General features: G+C 44.1%; 1 protein-coding gene across 47 annotated transcripts in view; it reads right to left on the bottom strand.

Annotated features, from left to right (window-relative positions):
- The window catches only part of robo2 (roundabout, axon guidance receptor, homolog 2 (Drosophila)), a 1,006,048-nt gene that overhangs the window by 860,188 nt on the left and 125,362 nt on the right, over positions 1-20,498 (bottom strand). For 18 of the 47 annotated variants that reach the window (XM_059650119.1, XM_059650110.1, XM_059650112.1 and 15 more), the window contains one exon: positions 13,710-13,910. The exons of the other annotated variants lie outside the window; for them this stretch is intronic. In XM_059650119.1, the coding sequence (XP_059506102.1) occupies positions 13,710-13,910 (201 nt within the window). The remainder of the gene's footprint in view (positions 1-13,709; positions 13,911-20,498) is intronic. 47 annotated transcript variants of the gene reach the window in all.

The raw sequence follows: 20,498 nt of genomic DNA on the forward strand, positions 1-20,498 counted from the left end.
TGCATTATAGCCATGTGGAGTTTGGGTCTTACTAGATTTTGGGCTAACCACGTTAGACATGGAGAAGTTTGGGCTAATCAGAGCTGTTTGGGGTCAAGTGTCACATGGGACATAGGAGCAGAAAGGTGTGTAAGTAACGAAATGGTTAATAAGTCTGAACCCAAACAGCATGTAACTGAATTGTCCAGGTAAATTAATTTTCATTGAATAAAATAAATAAGAATTATGCATGGCACATTTTAAAAATGTCCAGCTTTTGGACAATCCTGGCCTGTAGACAGCTGGTGATGAGAGAGCGTGCTTGTATTTAATAATTCTCGTTATATGAGCCATCCTGTAGCAGCCCTTAAAAGACCACCCAATAGTTTGCAAGCACAGACCATTCACATGTCACGGATAGAACACAACTGCTTCCTGATGGAATGCAACTCTTTACAACTGTTTTCACAAAATTCCTGCATGAATTGGAATCTCCATTACTTGAAATATGGAAAACTAATTTATTTCCACAGGTTTACACCAATGAAAACAAACGTACAAATGCATGTCTCAACCCCATTGATATGCGTGCATTATAGAGTTATCATAGGCCGATAACACCAGACAACAATAGTTTTCCTTTGGTCTCATTCTGACTGAAAGAATATGTATGTGGTGATGGTTGTAGAGACAGGTGTGGCTTTTTTTCAAATGTAGCCATCATTTCTTCTCTGCTAGATTCTACTCATTAGATTCATTTCACAGGCTCTACCTTACCACAAACATTCTCTATTTGAGGCTAATGTTCCTCAGTAACATAGGAAAAGGAGGACAGCATTCAGCTCCCAAGCCTGTTCCACTGTTTAATAAGATCTTGCTTTCTGGATGCATTTATCTGCCTTGGTTTCAAACCTTCCAATATGCTTGCCTAGGAAAAGATTGGAAAACCTTAGCTTTGCAATTGACCCCAGCTTCAACACCTTTTCCTGGGAGTTCGAGTTCTAGATTTCCACTCTGTAAGTGCCAAGGTGGGGCAAGTTACAAAGTTTTTCACTCTGTTGTTCATGTAAAAGTACATGAGACAACAAATTTCTACTCTATTATGTTGTATTCTATTCTATTCTTTTCAAAATTTTCAAACAGGATTTGATGAGAACTCTGCACACCAAAATGTATTTTCCTTTCCCCTGCCTTTCAGCATTCCTGATATAAAGGTCGACATTCCACAAATCTTTCTGATTCTTTTCGATACCTGGCACTCGTATGTGCTCCTCCTGGTCTCTGCTGAAGAAGAAACGCCTACCTTCATTCATATTTGAAACAAACGTTCTCATACCATAGCAATCCAAGAAATACACAAACTCAAGGTGTCATCCAGTATGCACAGAGGCAGTCACACATTTTCATGGCGGTGATGTACATTAGGTCAGTCATTACGAAAATGAGACAGTCAAACAATGTGATGGTACAAAGTATGTCAACTGAAGAATCTCTACGGAACTTTGCTGTTCACCAATAAACAGACCTGTTGGATTGAGACACAGGCACGCACTGAGAAAGATACAAAATGTTACCTGTAACCTCGCTCAGACTAAAAGGAAGTGGGGTGCTGGCTGTGGTGCTAGTTGTGCTTCGCAATTGCAACATCTTCAATGTGAGGTCCTTGACACACGGCAGATCCAGAGTAAATGTTTTAGCGTAGTGATGGTAATTTAAGAGATTGTCGATACAAAACCTTTCTTTTCGAGGCAAACGTCCTTTATGAAACAATTCCCACAGTCCTAGAAGCCAATAGTAGAGGTTTACTATGTTATGGCATTGTGTAAACATCAAATGTCACTCAGTTAGGGGGAGAGAATGGTCCAATAGGTTTGATTTACTGAAATTGTTTTTAGGCTCTTGGTAAAGTTTCCATTTGAGTTTATTTTGTAGAAAGCAAAGGCTAATGAATTCAGGGCAGTAGAATTAGGCTTGAAATGAAGAATATCTTGATAATTGTGAGGAGACATATCTTGGAGTTGGGCTAAAATCGATGGGAATATCAAAGCAGTCATATATACCAGTTTATCATTCTCCAAATAACATAAGAATTGACTTGAAGAACATTTCCAACACTAACCTGCCTGGAAATCTGATGGACAGTTCTGTTCTCTGTCCTCCATTTGCCTCTTTCAGTACTATGTCCTTTATTTGTCCTACCATTAACATTTAACAGGATAGAGGGAGGTACAACCACAATGCTGATTAAGGTCTGATTAAGGTCTGATTAAGATTACTTTTTCCATCTTCATGATGCTATTCGTTATGATTATGACTGATCATCCAACTCAATGCCCAGTTCCCACTTTCTCCCACACCCTCTGACATCTTTAGCCCTAAGGACAACTTCCAATTTGCACTTCAGTATTTCTGGTTATATACTTGACTTAGTGTGCTGATCCACTGTGCACCATTTGAGTTATTTTTAAGACTATTCATGGGCTATTTAAGTCTTCCAATATTTCCTTCTTAATCCTATAAATTCTCTTTGATTACCTGTGACGACAGTATTCCTGCTGTCAACACCTAAGAATAGATTATCTGGTCGTTATTACAAGACTGCTTCTGAGATCCTGCTATTTACAAATTGGTTGGCATGTTTCCTATAGCAGCACATTTCCAAAATGTATTCTCGTGTCTGTAAAGTTCAAGAAGCATCCGGAGGCTATGAGCTACAGAAATGCAAGTCTTTCTTTAGCTGTTTGGTCTTTCTTGAGATTCAACCAATGATTTTGTGGCTGTGATGGAAATAAATTCATAGACGTGTACAGCATGGGAACAGACCCTCCAGACTAACATGTCCATGCCCACCAGGTATCCTAAACTGATCTAGTCCCATTTGCCATATCACTCTAAACCTTTTCTATTCATGTACCCATGTGGATGCCTTTCAAATGTGTAAGGTAATGGCATCCATGATGCAAGGACCATCAGTGATGTATAAAGTGTCAGATTGCGGGAGCGGAGTGATTCTCTTATTTCTCAATTGGATACCGACCTCAGATGTTGAAAGCATAAAAAATTATAGTGAATGTTGAGGATTACAGAGCAAGGGACACACCGAGGACAAAACACAGAGGTACAAGTGAACAGAGGAACGCTGAAAACATGGGCAATCCATTCAGATTCCATTCTGCCCATCAATTACATCATGGCAGATTTGCATTTCAACTCCAATTCCCCACCTATGCTCTTTCAATCCCCTGATTAAACAATAATCTCAATACTCCATCTAAACTCCAGTAAGCATAGCCTTTAGAGGGCTCTAACATTTTAGCTGTGTCACTTTCTTCCAGGCTCCCCAACCAGAGAAAATGGTTTCTCTGTATCTACTCCATCAAATCCTTTCAGAATTAGAGTTAGATGTTATTATCACATTTATTCAAGTATCAGAATACGTGAGTATGATTACAAGTGTACAGCGTCACCATTCACCAGTGCCATCTTGGTTGCAAAACCAGAATTTTAAAAAAAGATTTTTTTTTAAAAACAGCCAAGAGATAAGACTGCAAGGTTTTATCTTTTGCTGCAAAACCCTGCAGTCTTATCTCTGTAAAGCTGTTGGGAATGCTCAGCCAATGATACAGGCCCCCAGGCCTAATATTTCATACCCTTCATTCCCTTTTGAACAAGAGTCATAGTAGAATCAGAATGTTAACTCTGTTTCTCTCTCCACAGATGCTACCAGACCTGCTGAGTTTCTCCAGCATTTTCTGTGTTTTTTTTTCAGATCTTCAGCTTTTTTTGCTTTCATCCTAAATCAAACATTGGCCAAACTCCCATTCAATTATTGATCCCAGATGACAGTCACTCGGGGAGGGGGTATGTGCCCGAGTGTGTGTGTGCGCGCACGTTAAAATATTGTTTCCGCTCACAATGCACAAAATTGAGGAATGAGTAAACCCTGGAGAAAGACCAGGCCGAACCAACAAGACTTTGGAAGAAGGCCGAGATGATTAAGCAGTTTTAATTCCCAAAGTCCACGCAGAAGGTGAAGGTTTAAATAGGTAAAGGAATTGATTAACTAAGGCAAACCTTTGAAGGAGACAGGACAACTGAAAAGATTGCTAATAAGCATACAGAGTTGTTCACTTTGCAAATAGAGACACTGATTATCAAGGTAAGGAATTCAGACTAAACATTTACAAATTCTATGAGGCCACTTCTGGAGTACTGTGTACAGTTCCAGTTGCCCTGCAAGATGAAGGATATTATTAAATTGGAAAGGGTGCAGAAAAAATGTTACCCAGAATGGAGTGTTTGAGCTATCGGGAGAGGGTGGATGGGCTGGGACATTTTTCACTGGAGTGGAGGATGTTGAGGGGTGACCTTATAGAGGTTTATAAAATCATGAGGAGCATAGATTGTGGTGACTAGCAAAGGTACTTTCCCCTGGGGTAGGTGAGTCAAAACTAGAGGGCTTAGGCTTAAGGTCAGCAGAGAAAGATTTAAAAGGGACTGGAGGGACAAAGTTTTCACACACATAAAGTGATTTGAATGTGGAATGAACTACCAGAGGAAGTGGTGGATCCAGGTACAGTTATAACATCTATAAGACATTTAGATAAATATATAAATTCTAAATAGTTGCATGGATATGGGCCAAGAGCAGGCAAGTGGGACTAATTTAGTTTGGGATTATGTTTGGCATGGTCTGGTTGTACCAAAGGGTCTGTTTCTGTGCTGCATGACTCAAATGACTATGAGAGGTTGTGTAGGTTGGGCCCATAATCATTTAGAAGTTTAGAAGAATAAGAGGTGACTTTTTTGAAACATACAAGATTCTGGGGGCTTGACAAGGTACAAGCTGAGAGACTGTTCCTCATTGTGTAGAGTCTAGGACCGAGGGGCACAATCACGATGTAAGGGGTTGCACATTTATGACAGAGATGAGGAGGAAATTCTTCTAAACAGAAAGTTGTGAACCTTTAGAATGCTTTACCCATAGAGGGCAGTTGAGGTTCGGTTATTAAGAATATTCAAGGCTGAGACAGACAGACATTTAATCAGTAAAGGGTGAAAGGGGATTGACAAAGTAAACGTAGAGAAGGTGTTTCCTAATGGGAGCAATATAGAATGAGAAGTCATGGTTTTAAGATAAGCATTGGCAGATTTAAAACAGAGATGGAGAGGAATTACCTCTGTCAAAGGGTCATGAATCTGTGGAATTCACTCCCCCCAGACTGCGGTAGATGCTGGGCCATGAAATAAATTTAAGGAGGAGATAGATTTTTAATCAGTAATGGGTTGAAGGGTTATGGGGCAGAAAAGTGGAGTTGAGGTTGAAATGAGTTCAGCCAGTTTGTATTCAATGCAGGGGCAGGCTCAAGTGCTTGGTTTATCTACTCCAGTTTCTAATTTTTATATTTTAAATGTAAACCATCAGTCTGGAGTCACAAATCAGCCAGACCACATAACGACAGTGAATATCCTTCCCCAAAGGACGATAGCGAACTGGGTGTGTTTTCCCAACTGTTGGTGACATTGGCATGTTACCGATAACATCAGTCCATATTCCCGTCTGCCTACAATAACCTTTAACCCCCTTACTTGGCAAGAATCAACCTACCTCTGTTTTAAAAATATTCAAAGAGTCTGATTCCACCATGTCTTGAGGAAGATAGTCCCAAAAACTTTCAAAACTGAAAAAACTGCAGATGCTGTAAATCAGAAACAAAAACAGAAATTGCTGGAAAAGCTCAGCAGGCCTGGCAGCATCTTGCTTTAAATGCCTGATTCCATCAATTGCCCAGTGGGGATTTGAACTTGAATGTCCTGTGCAGCTGGCTGACTTACTAGCTCAGCAGCATTGCCACTGCTGATCAATGATGGGTAATAAGTACTAGTGATGGCCAGATCCTGTCAGCAGATGAAGAAAAATAGCAGAAAGGAGCTTTACCTTAGTATGCTTTGGTCTATTCATTCACAAGATAAGGGCATCGCTGGCTAGGCCAGGGTTTATTGCACACCCCTAATTATGCAGAGGCCGGCTAAGTGTCAATCATATTACTGTGGAGTCACGTGTAGGCCATGCCAATCAACAATGGATTCATGGTCAGATTGTTTTTTAATTGAATTCAAATTCCATAATCTGCCGTGGTAGGATTTGAACCTGGGTCCCCAGAACATTGAGGGTCTCTGGCAGTAATACGAGGCTATTGCATCCCTCAAGGTTGTGGCATCAGGGACAATAGCAGCACTGCAGTGAGAAAGCTTCAATAAATGATTCACTCTTTTCTTTCTCAAAGACAACCCAATCACAACATGTTGCCTCTTCTGTCATATTGTGGGAAGACAGGCATGACAAATTAATCACCACCTAGCAATTTCCAGTTGTCTACACTTACTGTGCTGTCACCAATTGCATATGAAGGCGGTTAAATTATGGAAAGAACGTGCATGAATGAAAGACTACCTGCTTCCTCACATGGTTCCAAATTACTTCACAACCATTTCTTTACAAACTGCACAAATTGTACTTTGGTAATATCACAACAGCTAGTTTCCCCATCAAATCCTGATAGGGCTAGACAGGGTAAACAAAGGATATTCCCAATGAATGGGGGAAGTCCGGCACAGGCTAAGGATACAGGATAGGTCATTTAGGACTGATTTGAGGAGACATGTCTTCACCCAGAGCGTGGTGAGGCTGTGGAATTCTCTGCCACAGAAAACGATTGAGATGAAAACATTGACTGTTTCCAAGAAAGGGTTAGATATTTCCTAGGGCTAAATGGATTAAAGAGTATGAGGGAAAGTGGGAACAGGGCTTTGATTTGGGTGATCATCCATGATCATACTGAACAGGGGAGCAGGCTCAAAGGGCTTCCTTCTGCTCCTATTTTCTATATTTTTACGTTTCACACTGTAGGATCCCATGAATTATTGGCAAGGATGCCAGTGAAACTTCCTATGTTTAGCCCCTACCGGGAAAACAGAGCGTGTCTCGGCTGCAGGATCCAATTCAAAGGATAACAGTTAAATCTGAGCCAAAGATAAGTGGGTGAAGGAAAACAGATTGACAGGCTCTCAAAACAGAGGGGTCTACTGTGAATAGGGTCACTTAAGAGGAATATTACCAGAAAGGACTGAATAGGCTTAACATCAGCCTCCACTGTTCTTCCTCAAAAGTGTACTGACAGCATTCTCATTATTATTATTATTGTGAAAACAGTATGCATTCTTCAATGAGTTTGTAGAACTAGAGATGAGGAGAATGTTTCTTCTTGCAGAGTCTTTGGAAACAGGAACAAAAATTGCTGGAAAAGCTCAGCAGGCCTAGCACCCTCCTTTTGCAGGAAGGGGTCACTCGACCCGAAACATTAACTCTGATTTCTCCCTACAGATACTGCCAGGCCTGCTGAGCTTTTCCAGCAATTTCTGTTTTGGTTTCTGATCTACCGCATCCGCAGTTCTCTCAGTTCTGAAAGTTTTTGGAACTCTCTTCCTCAAAAGATGGTGAAAGCAAACTCTGAATATTTTTAAGACAGAGGTCAGTTGATTATTGCCAAGTAAGGGGGTTAAAGGTTATTGTAGGCAGACAGGAATATGGGCTCATCAAATCACCCATAACCTTATTAAATGGTAGAGCAGGCTTGAGGGGCCAAAGGGCCTGCTCCTGCTCTAAATCAGTATGTTCAAATTGAAGAAGTTTGCATTTGGGAACTAATGTCTCCCTCCTACAGAAGTGATGTTGTGAAACTTGAAAGGATTCAGAAAAGATTAACAAGGGTTTTGTCAGGACCAGAGGGTTTGAGCTACAGGGAGAGGCTGAATAGACTGGGGCTATTTTCCCTGGGGCTTTGGAGGCTGAGAGGATGACCTTATAGAAGTTTGTAAAATCATGGGAGACATGGACAGGGTAAATAGACAAGGTATTTTCCCTGGAGAAGGGGAATCCAAAACTCAGGGGGCGGGGGGAGCAAACATTTCGTGTGAGAGGGGAAAGATTTAAAGGGACCTAACGTGGCAACATTTTCACACAGAGGGCAATGTGTGTATGAAATGAGCCGCCAGAGGAAGTGGTGGAGGCTGGTGCAATTATAACAATCTAAAAGGCATCTGGATGTATATGTATATAAAGAAGGGTTTAAAAGGGTTATGGGCCAAATGCTGGCAAATAGGACGAGATTTATTCAGGAAGTCTTGTGGGCAGGGATGAGTTGGACTGAAGGGTCTGTTTCCATGCTGTATATTTCTATAACTCTATGTTTAAAGGACTGTGAACATTAGTTCATTTGAAGTAGCAATGAGATACTGGGACCTGTTTCTTTTTTCGTAAGGCCGCCAAAAGGACACTGTGGGATAATAAAGCGTGAAGCTGGATGAACACAGCAGGCCAAGCAGCATCTCAGGAGCACAAAAGCTGACGTTTCGGGCCTAGACCCTTCATCAGAGAGGGGGATGGGCTGAGGGTTCTGGAATAAATAGGGAGAGAGGGGGAGGCGGACCGAAGATGGAGAGTAAAGAAGATAGGTGGAGAGAGTATAGGTGGGGAGGTAGGGAGGGGATAGGTCAGTCCAGGGAAGACGGACAGGTCAAGGAGGTGGGATGAGGTTAGTAGGTAGATGGGGGTGCGGCTTGGGGTGGGAGGAAGGGATGGGTGAGAGGAAGAACCGGTTTGGGAGGCAGAGACAGGTTGGACTGGTTTTGGGATGCAGTGGGTGGGGTGGAAGAGCTGGGCTGGTTGTGTGGTGCAGTGGGGGGAGAGGACGAACTGGGCTGGTTTAGGGATGCAGTAGGGGAAGGGGAGATTTTGAAACTGGTGAAGTCCACATTGATACCATATGGCTGCAGGGTTCCCAGGCGGAATATGAGTTGCTGTTCCTGCAACCTTCGGGTGGCATCATTGTGGCAGTGCAGGAGGCCCATGATGGACATGTCATCTAGAGAATTGGAGGGGGAGTGGAAATGGTTTGCGACTGGGAGGTGCAGTTGTTTGTTGCGAACTGAGCGGAGGTGTTCTGCAAAGCGGTCCCCAAGCCTCCGCTCGGTTTCCCCAATGTAGAGGAAGCCGCACCGGATACAGTGGATGCAGTATACCACATTGGCAGATGTGCAGGTGAACCTCTGCTTAATGTGGAATGTCATCTTGGGGCCTGGGATAGGGGTCAGGGAGGAGGTGTGGGGACAAGTGTAGCATTTCCTGCGGTTGCAGGGGAAGGTGCCGGGTGTGGTGGGGTTGGAGGGCAGTGTGGAGCGAACAAGGGAGTCACGGAGAGAGTGGTCTCTCCGGAAAGCAGACAGGGGTGGGGATGGAAAAATGTGTTGGGTGGTGGGGTCGGATTGTAAATGGCGGAAGTGTCCGAGGATGATGCGTTGTATCCGGAGGTTGGTAGGGTGGTGTGTGAGAACGAGGGGGATCGTCTTAGGGCGGTTGTGGCGGGGGCGGGGTGTGAGGGATGTGTTGCGGGAAATACAGGAGACGCGGTCAAGGGCGTTCTCGATCACTGCGGGGGGAAAGTTGCGGTCCTTAAAGAACTTGGACATCTGGGATGTGCGGGAGTGGAATATCTTATCGTGGGAGCAGATGCGGCGGAGGCAGAGGAATTGGGAATAGCGGATGGAATTTTTGCAGGAGGGTGGGTGGGAGGAGGTGTATTCTAGGTAGCTGTGGGAGTCGGTGGGCTTGAAATGGACATCAGTTACAAGCTGGTTGCCTGAGATGGAGACTGAGAGGTCCAGGAAGGTGAGGGATGTGCTGGAGATGGCCCAGGTGAACTGAACGTTGGGGTGGAAGGTGTTGGTGAAGTGGATGAACTGTTCGAGCTCCTCTGGGGAGCAAGAGGCGGCGCCGATACAGTCATCAATGTAACGGAGGAAGAGGTGGGGTTTGGGGCCTGTGTAGGTGCGGAAGAGGGACTGTTCCACGTAACCTACAAAGAGGCAGGCATAGCTGGGGCCCATGCGGGTGCCCATGGCCACCCCCTTAGTCTGTAGGAAGTGGGAGGAGTCAAAAGAGAAGTTGTTGAGTGTGAGGACGAGTTCAGCTAGGCGGATGAGAGTGTCGGTGGAGGGGGACTGGTCGGGCCCGCGGGACAGGAAGAAGCGGAGGGCCTTGAGGCCATCTCCATGCGGAATGCAGGTGTACAGGGACTGGACGTCCATGGTGAATATGAGGTGTTGGGGGCCAGGGAATTGGAAGTCCTGGAGGAGGTGGAGGGCGTGGGTGGTGTCACGGACGTAGGTGGGGAGTTCCTGGACCAAAGGGGAGAAAATGGAGTCCAGATAGGTGGAGATTGTTCGGTGGGGCAGGAGCAGGCTGAGACGATGGGTCGACCAGGGCAGGCAGGTTTGTGGATTTCCGACTCCCACAGCTACCTAGAATACACCTCCTCCCACCCACCCTCCTGCAAAAATTCCATCCCCTATTCCCAACTCCTCCGCCTCATTGTCATTGATGACTGTATCGGCGCCGCCTCTTGCTCCCCAGAGGAGCTCGAACAGTTCATCCACTTCACCAACACCTTCCACCCCAACGTTCAGTTCACCTGGGCCATCTCCAGCACATCCCTCACCTTCCTGGACCTCTCAGTCTCCATCTCAGGCAACCAGCTTGTAACTGATGTCCATTTCAAGCCCACCGACTCCCACAGCTACCTAGAATACACCTCCTCCCACCCACCCTCCTGCAAAAATTCCATCCGCTATTCCCAATTCCTCTGCCTCCGCCGCATCTGCTCCCACGATAAGATATTCCACTCCCGCACATCCCAGATGTCCAAGTTCTTTAAGGACCGCAACTTTCCCCCCGCAGTGATCGAGAACGCCCTTGACCGCGTCTCCTGTATTTCCCGCAACACATCCCTCACACCCCGCCACCGCCACAACCGCCCTAAGACGATCCCCCTCGTTCTCACACACCACCCTACCAACCTCCGGATACAACGCATCATCCTCCGACACTTCCGCCATTTACAATCCGACCCCACCACCCAAGACATTTTTCCATTCCCACCCCTGTCTGCTTTCCGGAGAGGCCACTCTTTCCGTGACTCCCTTGTTCGCTCCACACTGCCCTCCAACCCCACCACACCCGGCACCTTCCCCTGCAACCGCAGGAAATGCTACACTTGTCCCCACACCTCCTCCCTCACCCCTATCTCAGGCCCCAAGATGACATTCCACATTAAGCAGAGGTTCACCTGCACATCTGCCAATGTGGTATACTGCATCCACTGTATCCGGTGCGGCTTCCTCTACATTGGGGAAACCGAGCGGAGGCTTGGGAACCGCTTTGCAGAACACCTCCGCTCAGTTCGCAACAAACAACTGCACCTCCCAGTCGCAAACCATTTCCACTCCCCCTCCCATTCTCTAGATGACATGTCCATCATGGGCCTCCTGCACTGCCACAATGATGCCACCCGAAGGTTGCAGGAACAGCAACTCATATTCCGCCTGGGAACCCTGCAGCCATATGGTATCAATGTGGACTTCACCAGTTTCAAAATCTCCCCTTCCCCTACTGCATCCCTAAACCAGCCCAGTTCGTCCCCTCCCCCCACTGCACCACACAACCAGCCCAGCTCTTCCACCCCACCCACTGCATCCCAAAACCAGTCCAACCTGTCTCTGCCTCCCTAACCGGTTCTTCCTCTCACCCATCCCTTCCTCCCACCCCAAGCCGCACCCCCATCTACCTACTAACCTCATCCCACCTCCTTGACCTGTCCGTCTTCCCTGGACTGACCTATCCCCTCCCTACCTCCCCACCTATACTCTCGCCACCTATCTTCTTTACTCTCCATCTTCGGTCTGCCTCCCCCTCTCTCCTATTTATTCCAGTTCCCTCTCCCCATCCTCCTCTCTGATGAAGGGTCTAGGCCCGAAACGTCAGCTTTTGTGCTCCTGAGATGCTGCTTGGCCTGCTGTGTTCATCCAGCCTCACATTTTATTATCTTGGAATTCTCCAGCATCTGCAGTTCCCATTATCTCTAGGATACTGTGGGATATTCTTTTTTCAAAACCAAACTTACTCGAAGTCATAGTGTGGAGCTGGAGGAGCACAATAGGCCAGGCAGCATCAGAGGAGCAGGAAAATTGATGTTTTGGTCGGGACCCTTCCCGAAGATGTCAACATTGCTGCTCCTCTGATGCTGCCTGACCTGCTGTGCTGCTCCAATTCTACACTGTGTTGTCTCTGACTCCAGCATCGGCAGTTCTTACTATCTGTTCTAGAAGTCACATGTTTTAAATTAAGTATATTGCCAAGCTGGATAGACAGTGGGCTGATGGAAGCCACAAGGCTGACTTCATGGTTATTACACATTGTGGTGACTTAATATGGCTCAGAAGTTCCATTGGAGCAGTTAATCTCTAAAGATTAAACCCCCAACTCGATCTCCTCCACGCTCCTGAGAAACAGTCCAGGTCCCATTTGAGAATTATTCTCCCTGAGATGCTTATGGAAGACTTCCTTTCTGAAAAGATCCTAGTGACAACTACATGTGTCAAAATGACACCATCCGCAAATGCAAGAACACCAAGACTGAAGGTTTCATATCATATCCTTTCATTCTCAGAAAATTGAGAAAGTTTCTTTATTTTTCCTGCTACTGTTTAGTGTGACTGAGTGCGTCTACGTGTTGAGTTATTTACAGTGTAAATATTTATATGTTTAAACAGTGTTCATCAACTGTCCGTCTTTGCTGAAAATGTCTTATATTTGTAATAAATTAATAATTTTGTCGACTATTAGATATAAGTTACTGGAACTATCAATGAAAAGGTATGAAATGCGATGCAGATTAGTATTAAATGGTAGTGCAAGTTTATCTGTTTTTCAACCTGACTTCAGGAAGCTTGAAGTAAGAAAGGTTTAAATGCCTGGAATGGGGCTTCACATTTCCCAAACTCTTTCAAAGCCCTCTACACATCAAATTACATTGAACTGCAGTTATCACTGATGTGCAGTTCGGCTTGTGATCTATTTACAAACAAGGCTCCTCAAAATATAGTTAAAGTCTTGAGTGCAGAATGACTTTTATTCACAACTCTGATTCTGAAGGAGAGTGAGACTGAACTGGAAATGTCAGCTCTGTTTCTCTCTCCACAGATGCTGCCAGATTTGCTGAGCCACTTTGGAATTTTCTGCTCTAATATCAGATCCCAAGCAACCACCTTGTTTTTGCTTTTACTTCCAAAAATATGAATGAATGAAGCAGTGTTAGTCAGTATATGGTAATGTTGAAGTTCGAACAGTCACCACAAGATGAGAAAAACAAACTTTGTTTAATCTCTGTAACTAAGCCTACGTTGCTCTACAATCAATTGTCTCGCCCATTTTTACCAGCAGTCATAACGCGGCATTCGACAGTATAAAGATCAGTGTCATCAACATGAAGTGATTCCTCCCAGTACATTTTTTCCAACACAGACTGCAAAAGTCAATCAAAAGCAAAGTGACAATATGGACCAGTTATCATTGAGAGCACAGAGAAGGCCCTGAATTCTTAAAATCAATGGTCAACTTTCAAAGATCACTTTGGGATCAGTTTGGATTTCAAAAGGGCATCCAAACACAGGAAATTTCCAATTTCACACAGCACAGTTTCTGATACTTTTCCTCAATCCCAAATTATTGAAAAAATGCCTCAAATCATCTCTGGGGACACTCATTGCCAGGAACATCCAGAAGTGTGGAGGGTTACAAGCCAGGCACAAAATTGGGAGAGGAAGAAAAACATTACCTGGGCTCTTACTCAAACTGAACAGAGCTGCAGTGCTTGTTGGTGAGGCAGTTTGAGTTCGATACATCTTTAGTGCAAGGTCCTTTATACATGGAAAGTCCATCTTAAATCTTCCAGTGATGGAATGATGCTCTAAAAGTTTGGAGATACAAACTCTGTCCTGCCGAGTCAATTTCCCTTTAGTTTCTATTTTCCAAATTCCTAGAAGTCAACAGCACAAGTTTACTGAACCATGACCTGTGTACTCACCTGCTTTGTTCAAGCAAACCAGTAGACACATTTTCAGAAGGTACTTAATAATGTATGGAACAAGCGGTCACTGGTTTAAATAAGGGTGGCCTATTTCGGATAGTGAGGAGGCGGCTTTCATTTCTCATGGTGGCCTTGAATCTTCAGAACTCTCTTTCTCAAAAGGAGGAAGAAGCAAAGAGTGTGATTATTTTAAGGTGGAAGTGGAGTCACTCCTGGTAAGTAAGGGGGTGAAATATTCCCAGGGGTAGGCAGGGTCGTAGAGTAGTGAGATCAACCATGATTGTTCTGAATGGCAGAGCAGACTAAAGGGGCCAAGTGACCTATTCCAGGTCCTGAATTTTGTGCTCTGCTTGTGAGGCTTTCAAGACAGATTGAAATGCATGAAAAGGAACATGACTACAATCAAAAGCTTTCATTGAGAGCTTTAAATAAGTGACTGATAGAGTAAATGGGAAGAAATCACGTCCACTGTTGGATGGGTCAGTAACCAGTGGATACCAACTTAAATAATCAAAACAATAGCTAGCCAGAGAAAAGGACCCCTTAAAGATCAGCAAGGCCACCTATGTGTGGAACTGCAGGAAACTGGGGAGATACTAAATGAGTGATAATGGGAACTGCAGATGCTGGAGAATCCAAGATAATAAAATGTGAGGCTGGATGAACACAGCAGGCCCAGCAGCATCTCAGGAGCACAAAAGCTGACGTTTCGGTACTAGACCCTTCATCAGAGAGGGGGATGGGGTGAGGGTTCTGGAATAAATAGGGAGAGAGGGGGAGGCGGACCGAAGATGGAGAGAAAAGAAGATAGGTGGAGAGGAGAGTATAGGTGGGGAGGTAGGGAGGGGATAGGTCAGTCCAGGGAAGACGGACAGGTCAAGGAGGTGGGATGAGGTTAGTAGGTAGATGGAGGTGTGGCTTGGGGTGGGAGGAAGGGATGGGTGAGAGGAAGAACCGGTTAGGGAGGCAGAGACAGGTTGGACTGGTTTTGGGATGCAGTGGGTGGGGGGGAAGAGCTGGGCTGGTTGTGTGGTGCAGTGGGGGGAGGGGACGAACTGGGCTGGTTTTGGGATGCGGTGGGGGAAGGGGAGATTTTGAAGCTGGTGAAGTCCTAATGAGTATTTTGCATCAGTGTTTACTATGGAGAAGGATATGTAAGTTAGAGAACTTGGGCTAATAAATAGCTACATCTTTGAAAAAAAATTTCCATTTTAAACCAGAGGAGATGCTGAGCATCTTAAAATGCATTAAGGTAGATTAATCCCCGGGACCTGATCAGGTATACCCTAGAACTCTGTGGGAAGCTAAGGAAGTGAGTACTGGCTCCCTTGCTGAGATATCTGTATCATCAACAGCCACAGGAAAACTGGAGGGTGATTACCGCAGTTAAGAAAAGTGGTAAGGAAAAGCCAGGGAACTGTAGACTGGTGAGCCTAACATCAGTGGTGGGCAAGTTTCTGGAGAGAATCTGGAGGGACAGGACTTGTATTATTTCTCCTTTATCCATTCACAGGATGAGGGCATCACTAATTGCCCAGAGGGCGGTTAAGAGTCAACCACGTTGCTATGGGTCTGGAGTCATATATAGGCCGGACCACGTAAGGAAAGCAGCTTCCTTCCCTAATGGGCATTTGTGAACCAGATGGGTTTTTCCTGACAATCAATAACTTGCAGTCATTAGATTCTTAATTCCAGACATTTAGTGAAATTTGAATTCAATATCTACTGTGGTAAGATTTGAACCTGGGTTCCCAGAACATTATCTGGGTCTCAGGATTAACAGTCCAGTGATAATACCACTAGGCCATTTGCTTCCTGGCTTGTATTTACGTGTATTTGGAAAGGCAAGGACTTGTGGTGGTACAGACAACATGGCTTTGTGCATGGGAAATCATGTCTCGCTAACTTAAGTTTTTTTGAAGTAACAAAGAACATTGTTGAGGTCAGAGTGGTGGGTACAAATCTGTTCTCCCTGCTGTAGGAAGGATGATGTTGTGAAACTTGTTCTGAAACTGAGTTCAGACAAGATTTACAAGGACATTGTCAGGGTTAGACGGTTAGAGCTATAGGGAAAGGCTGAATTGGCTGGGGTTATTTTCCCTGGAGCATCGGAGGCTGGGGGTTGACCTCATAGAAGTTTATAAAATCATGAGGGGCATGGATAGGGTAAATAGACGAGGTCTTTTCCCTGGGGTGGGGGTGTCCAAAACTAGAGGGGCATAGGTTTAAGGTGAGAGGGCAAAGATTTATAAAGGCGTCTAAGGGGTAACATTTTCATGCAGAGGGTGGTGTGTGTATGGAATGAGCTGCCATGGGAAGTGGTGGAGGCTGGTACAATGACAACATTCAAAAGGCATCTGGATGGGTACATGAATACAAAGAGTTTAGAGGAATATGGGTCACACACTGGCAAATGGGACAAGATTTATTTTGGATGTGCCGTTGGCACGGACGAGTTGAACAGAAGGGTCTGTTTCCGTGCTGTAGGTTTCGATGACTCCGAGTGTTGCTACAAGCATGATGGGCCAAATGGCTTCCTTCTGCATTGCTGATTTTGTTAGAGACAATGAGTATAGTTTCTCAACAGGCTGTGTTAATGGTCACCTGTTGTCACATCAAGTTATCTTGCCCTGCCCTAATTTCTAGGTGGGCAACAGGTCAAGTGAGATTCACAATATTTCAAGAACAAATCACAGAAAGCTAACACACAAGTGCAGCAGGTAATCAGAAAGGCGAATGGAATGTTGGCCCTCATTTTAAGGGGGTTGGAGGATGAGAGTAGGGAAGTCTTACTGCAAATGTACAGGGCCATGGGGAAACCATGTCTGGTGTAGTGTGAACAGTTTTGGTTTTCTTATTTAAGGAAAGATATTGTTTCATTGTACTCATTTCAAAGAAGATTGACTGGGATGATCCCAGTATGGAGGGATTACCTTAAAAGCAAAGGTTAAACAGGTTGGGACTCTACTCACTGGAGATTGTAAAATGAGAGGGCATCTCATTGAAACATATCAGGTTCTTAAGAGGATCAACAGGGTAAATACCGTGAGGGTGTTTCCCCTCATGGAAGAGATTAGGACCAGAGGCTGCAGTCTCACAATAAAGGGGCATCAATTTAAGACTGAAATGAAGGGGAATTACTTCTCTCAGAGGGTTGTGAGTCTTTGCAACTCCTTGCTACAGAGAGGCATAGAAGAAGTGTCCTTGTGTATTTTTAAGGCTGAAATAGATTCTTGATCAATCAAGGAATCAAGGATTATAGGGAAAGGGCAGGAAAATGGAGGTGGGGAATATTGGATCAGCCACAATCCATATTGAATGGTAGATCAGGCTCAAGGGGCCAAATGGCCTACTGCTGTTCCTATTTCTGATGGTCTTTGCTGGAGAGCAGGAAGGTACAAAAATGGAAAACTGCACCGTAACAGCTCTGTGAAGAATACTAAAAATATTGCCAACTGTAAAATTTATTTATTGATTATTGATTGGAAGCAACAAATCAATGGGAATCAAAGCTCTCAAAAAGCCAAAGTGAAGTGGATCAAAATATTTCAACATTAATGTGTGTAAGGCATGAAATTCCTTGGTGCTCTTCCCAATCGCGCCTGAAATTCTTCACCTGAAAATCAAAGGGAGTTCTCATGATCTTTGACCTTGATGTTGGATGAAGTCCAGGAGAACTGCCAGGGGGACTATATATCTGGATGTTTTGAACCCGCTTTCATTGGCTTCCATTATATTTACTGGTCTTCTACACAGAACTCCCATCAAATACCCTTCGAGGTTACTTTAGATCACTGGGGGCAGATCTCATTTGGAATATTTTGTCCAACTACTGGGGACAGCCAATCGAACATGCTACTTCCCATAACATGATCCTGCAGGAAGACTTGAGGGAAAGCATCACTCAAATGCATTTTGAACATTGGGAAATTGTGGTTTTTTGACATTTTACAATATCTCATTGCCTGCTTTGAAAGTATCAAACCTCCAGCAGAGTTTGGAGAGCTATTTGAGCCATACCTTCCAGTGGGAGTCTATTAATACTGTTTTCCTGTTGAATTATGCCCCCACGCGGAGGAGTTTGCTTATTATTATTTTTTCTAAAATTCCGAGCTATTCAGCAACCCCAGACCTCTAGAGAAGTCACATCTACCCCTCCAGGAAGTGGGCAGAGAATCAGGTGAAAAGTGTGGTCAGCCAATTAATCAATGGCAACCCCAAGCATGGGATCGTTGCATGTATCCTTCAAAAGAGAAATGCAGATAAGTCCGTGGGAATTTAGACAATTAGACACCTATACCGACATAACCATGTTTCTTTTGTGACCGAGGAACATAGAATGATTCTGCATGCAAAACAGCACAACAAGACTAGAAAGACTAAATTATGTAAAGAGTCTCACCATCAATATCTCTTTTAAAAACCGGATGGCAACAAAACTTAAATGATTAAATCCACCTCTTGCTTTTCTTCCAAGCTGGTCACAAGTGTACTCACAGTACGTCAGTATGAGATTGAATTTTGATTCACACAATTTAACACACTGGAATCTGTGACTTGTGCTAATTGGCTTCAACACAAGGGAATCAAACTGTTCCCTATTGATGTTCAATGTCAGTACAATTACTAATCAATCACCCAACCTCCATTGAGGGTTTACCATTTACTAGAAACGGAACTGGACTCGTCCGATAAACATTGTGGCTATAAAAGCAAGTCAGAGGTGAGGAATCCTGCATGAGTTACTCGCCTCCTGGTTTCCCAAGTTCTACAAGTGCCAGTCAGGAGTGTGTGATGGAATACTCTCCATTTGCCTAGATGGACCCAGCTCCACAATACTCAAGAAGCTTGACACCATCCAGGACAAAGTATCCCATCCGCCAGTCACAATGGAAGTGGTGTCTACCATGTATTAATATGCACTGCAACAACTTGCCAGCAGTATCTTCCAACCTGTAAATTCTACCAATCCAGGAGCACAAGGGCATCAGGAACATGGGAATACCATCAGCTGGGAAGTTCTTCTCCAAGTTGCTCACCATCCTGACTTCAAACTGGATCATGTTTTCTTCTATGTTGCTGGGTTAAATTCCCTCCTGAAGGGAATTCTGGCTCTACTTACCCCTGAGGACTGCAATGATTCACCACCACTCCCTCCATGAGCAGTCCGTTGGCATTGCCAGGAATGTCCACATCCCAAAACAAATTTTATGGAAGCATCACAAACAAACACAGAAGTTGCTGGGTAAAGCTCCACAGATACTGCCAGAGCTGCTAAGGGAAATCAGAGTTTAACTTTACTAGTCAGAACTGGCAGTTGAGGAAGGGTCATCAGATCCGAAATGTTAACTCTGATTTCTCTTCATAGACGCTGCCAGACCGGCTGAGTTTTTCCGGCAACTTCTATGTTTGTTTCTGATTTACAGCATTCACAATTCCTTTGGCTTTTACGAAAGCATACTGCACAGAAATACAAATGAACTCTCGTCTGTGATTATTATATTTCACTGACATGGTTTTGAGTTTTCAAGTTGGCTGAACAGTTGTCTCCTTAATCAGAATAATGACCTCTCATGAGATTTTGAATGTCAGAGAATTCCATCAAGTCAGGGATTTCCACTGGGGTTGAAAAGAGCTAGGATTTGTTTAATGTTTAGTGTCTGACACTTTTAAACAACACAATCAGTTTACTCCCAAAATGTTTTCTGAAGGGCCCCAACTCAAAATGTCAACTTTCCTGCTCCCCTGATGCTGCCTATCCTGCTGTGGTCCTCCAGCTCCAAATGTGTTGTCTCTGACTCCAGCAGCTACAGTTCATGCTGTCTCCCAAAATGTATCACTACTTTATAGACACTGAATTGTCAGGACCCTGTACCACTCACTATATTTCGCTCAACTTACACAGCACCTACCGAATTTCATCATTACTTGAAATTCTTGAGGAACAGTGAGAAAAAAGTAACGGGTGTTAATTTTGCCATTACACACGCACTTGTCCATTCTGCCCTTCGACCCTTTTTGTTCACAAACTCCATGGTCCTGCACCCATTAATATCTAACAGAAATCCATCGTTCCCTGTTCTGAAATTTTCACTTGACCCTAAGCGAGTGTGTTCCAGATTTCGAACATGCTCTACGTGATGGATTGCTTTGTAACCCCACCTCTCTAGCTCTCATTTAAACATTTGTTCTTATAATAAATTCTATCAACTCTATTGGATACTTCTATTATTTGAAACACCCCAATCTTCTATTCTTAATGGGGTACAAATAAACTTGTCCACAAAAAGTTAGTTGTTAACTTTGAATTAATGTAAAAATACTGAAGATTCAAGAGGTATCAACCACAAATCTATAGAGGCTTACAGATGTCTTATATAAACATGTCAGAAAAAATGGTTAACTCCAAGAAAGAATCAAACAGTGAAGCAGAAGAAATACCCACTGTTCAATGATGAGTCGTTTATCCTTAGTTCGTATTGCAGGCAAACATATGAACTGAGTTTAATGATATTGTCCAGTTTAATAGTATAACTT

Source organism: Stegostoma tigrinum, chromosome 12, assembly GCF_030684315.1.
Source record: "Stegostoma tigrinum isolate sSteTig4 chromosome 12, sSteTig4.hap1, whole genome shotgun sequence".
NCBI lineage: Eukaryota > Metazoa > Chordata > Chondrichthyes > Orectolobiformes > Stegostomatidae > Stegostoma > Stegostoma tigrinum.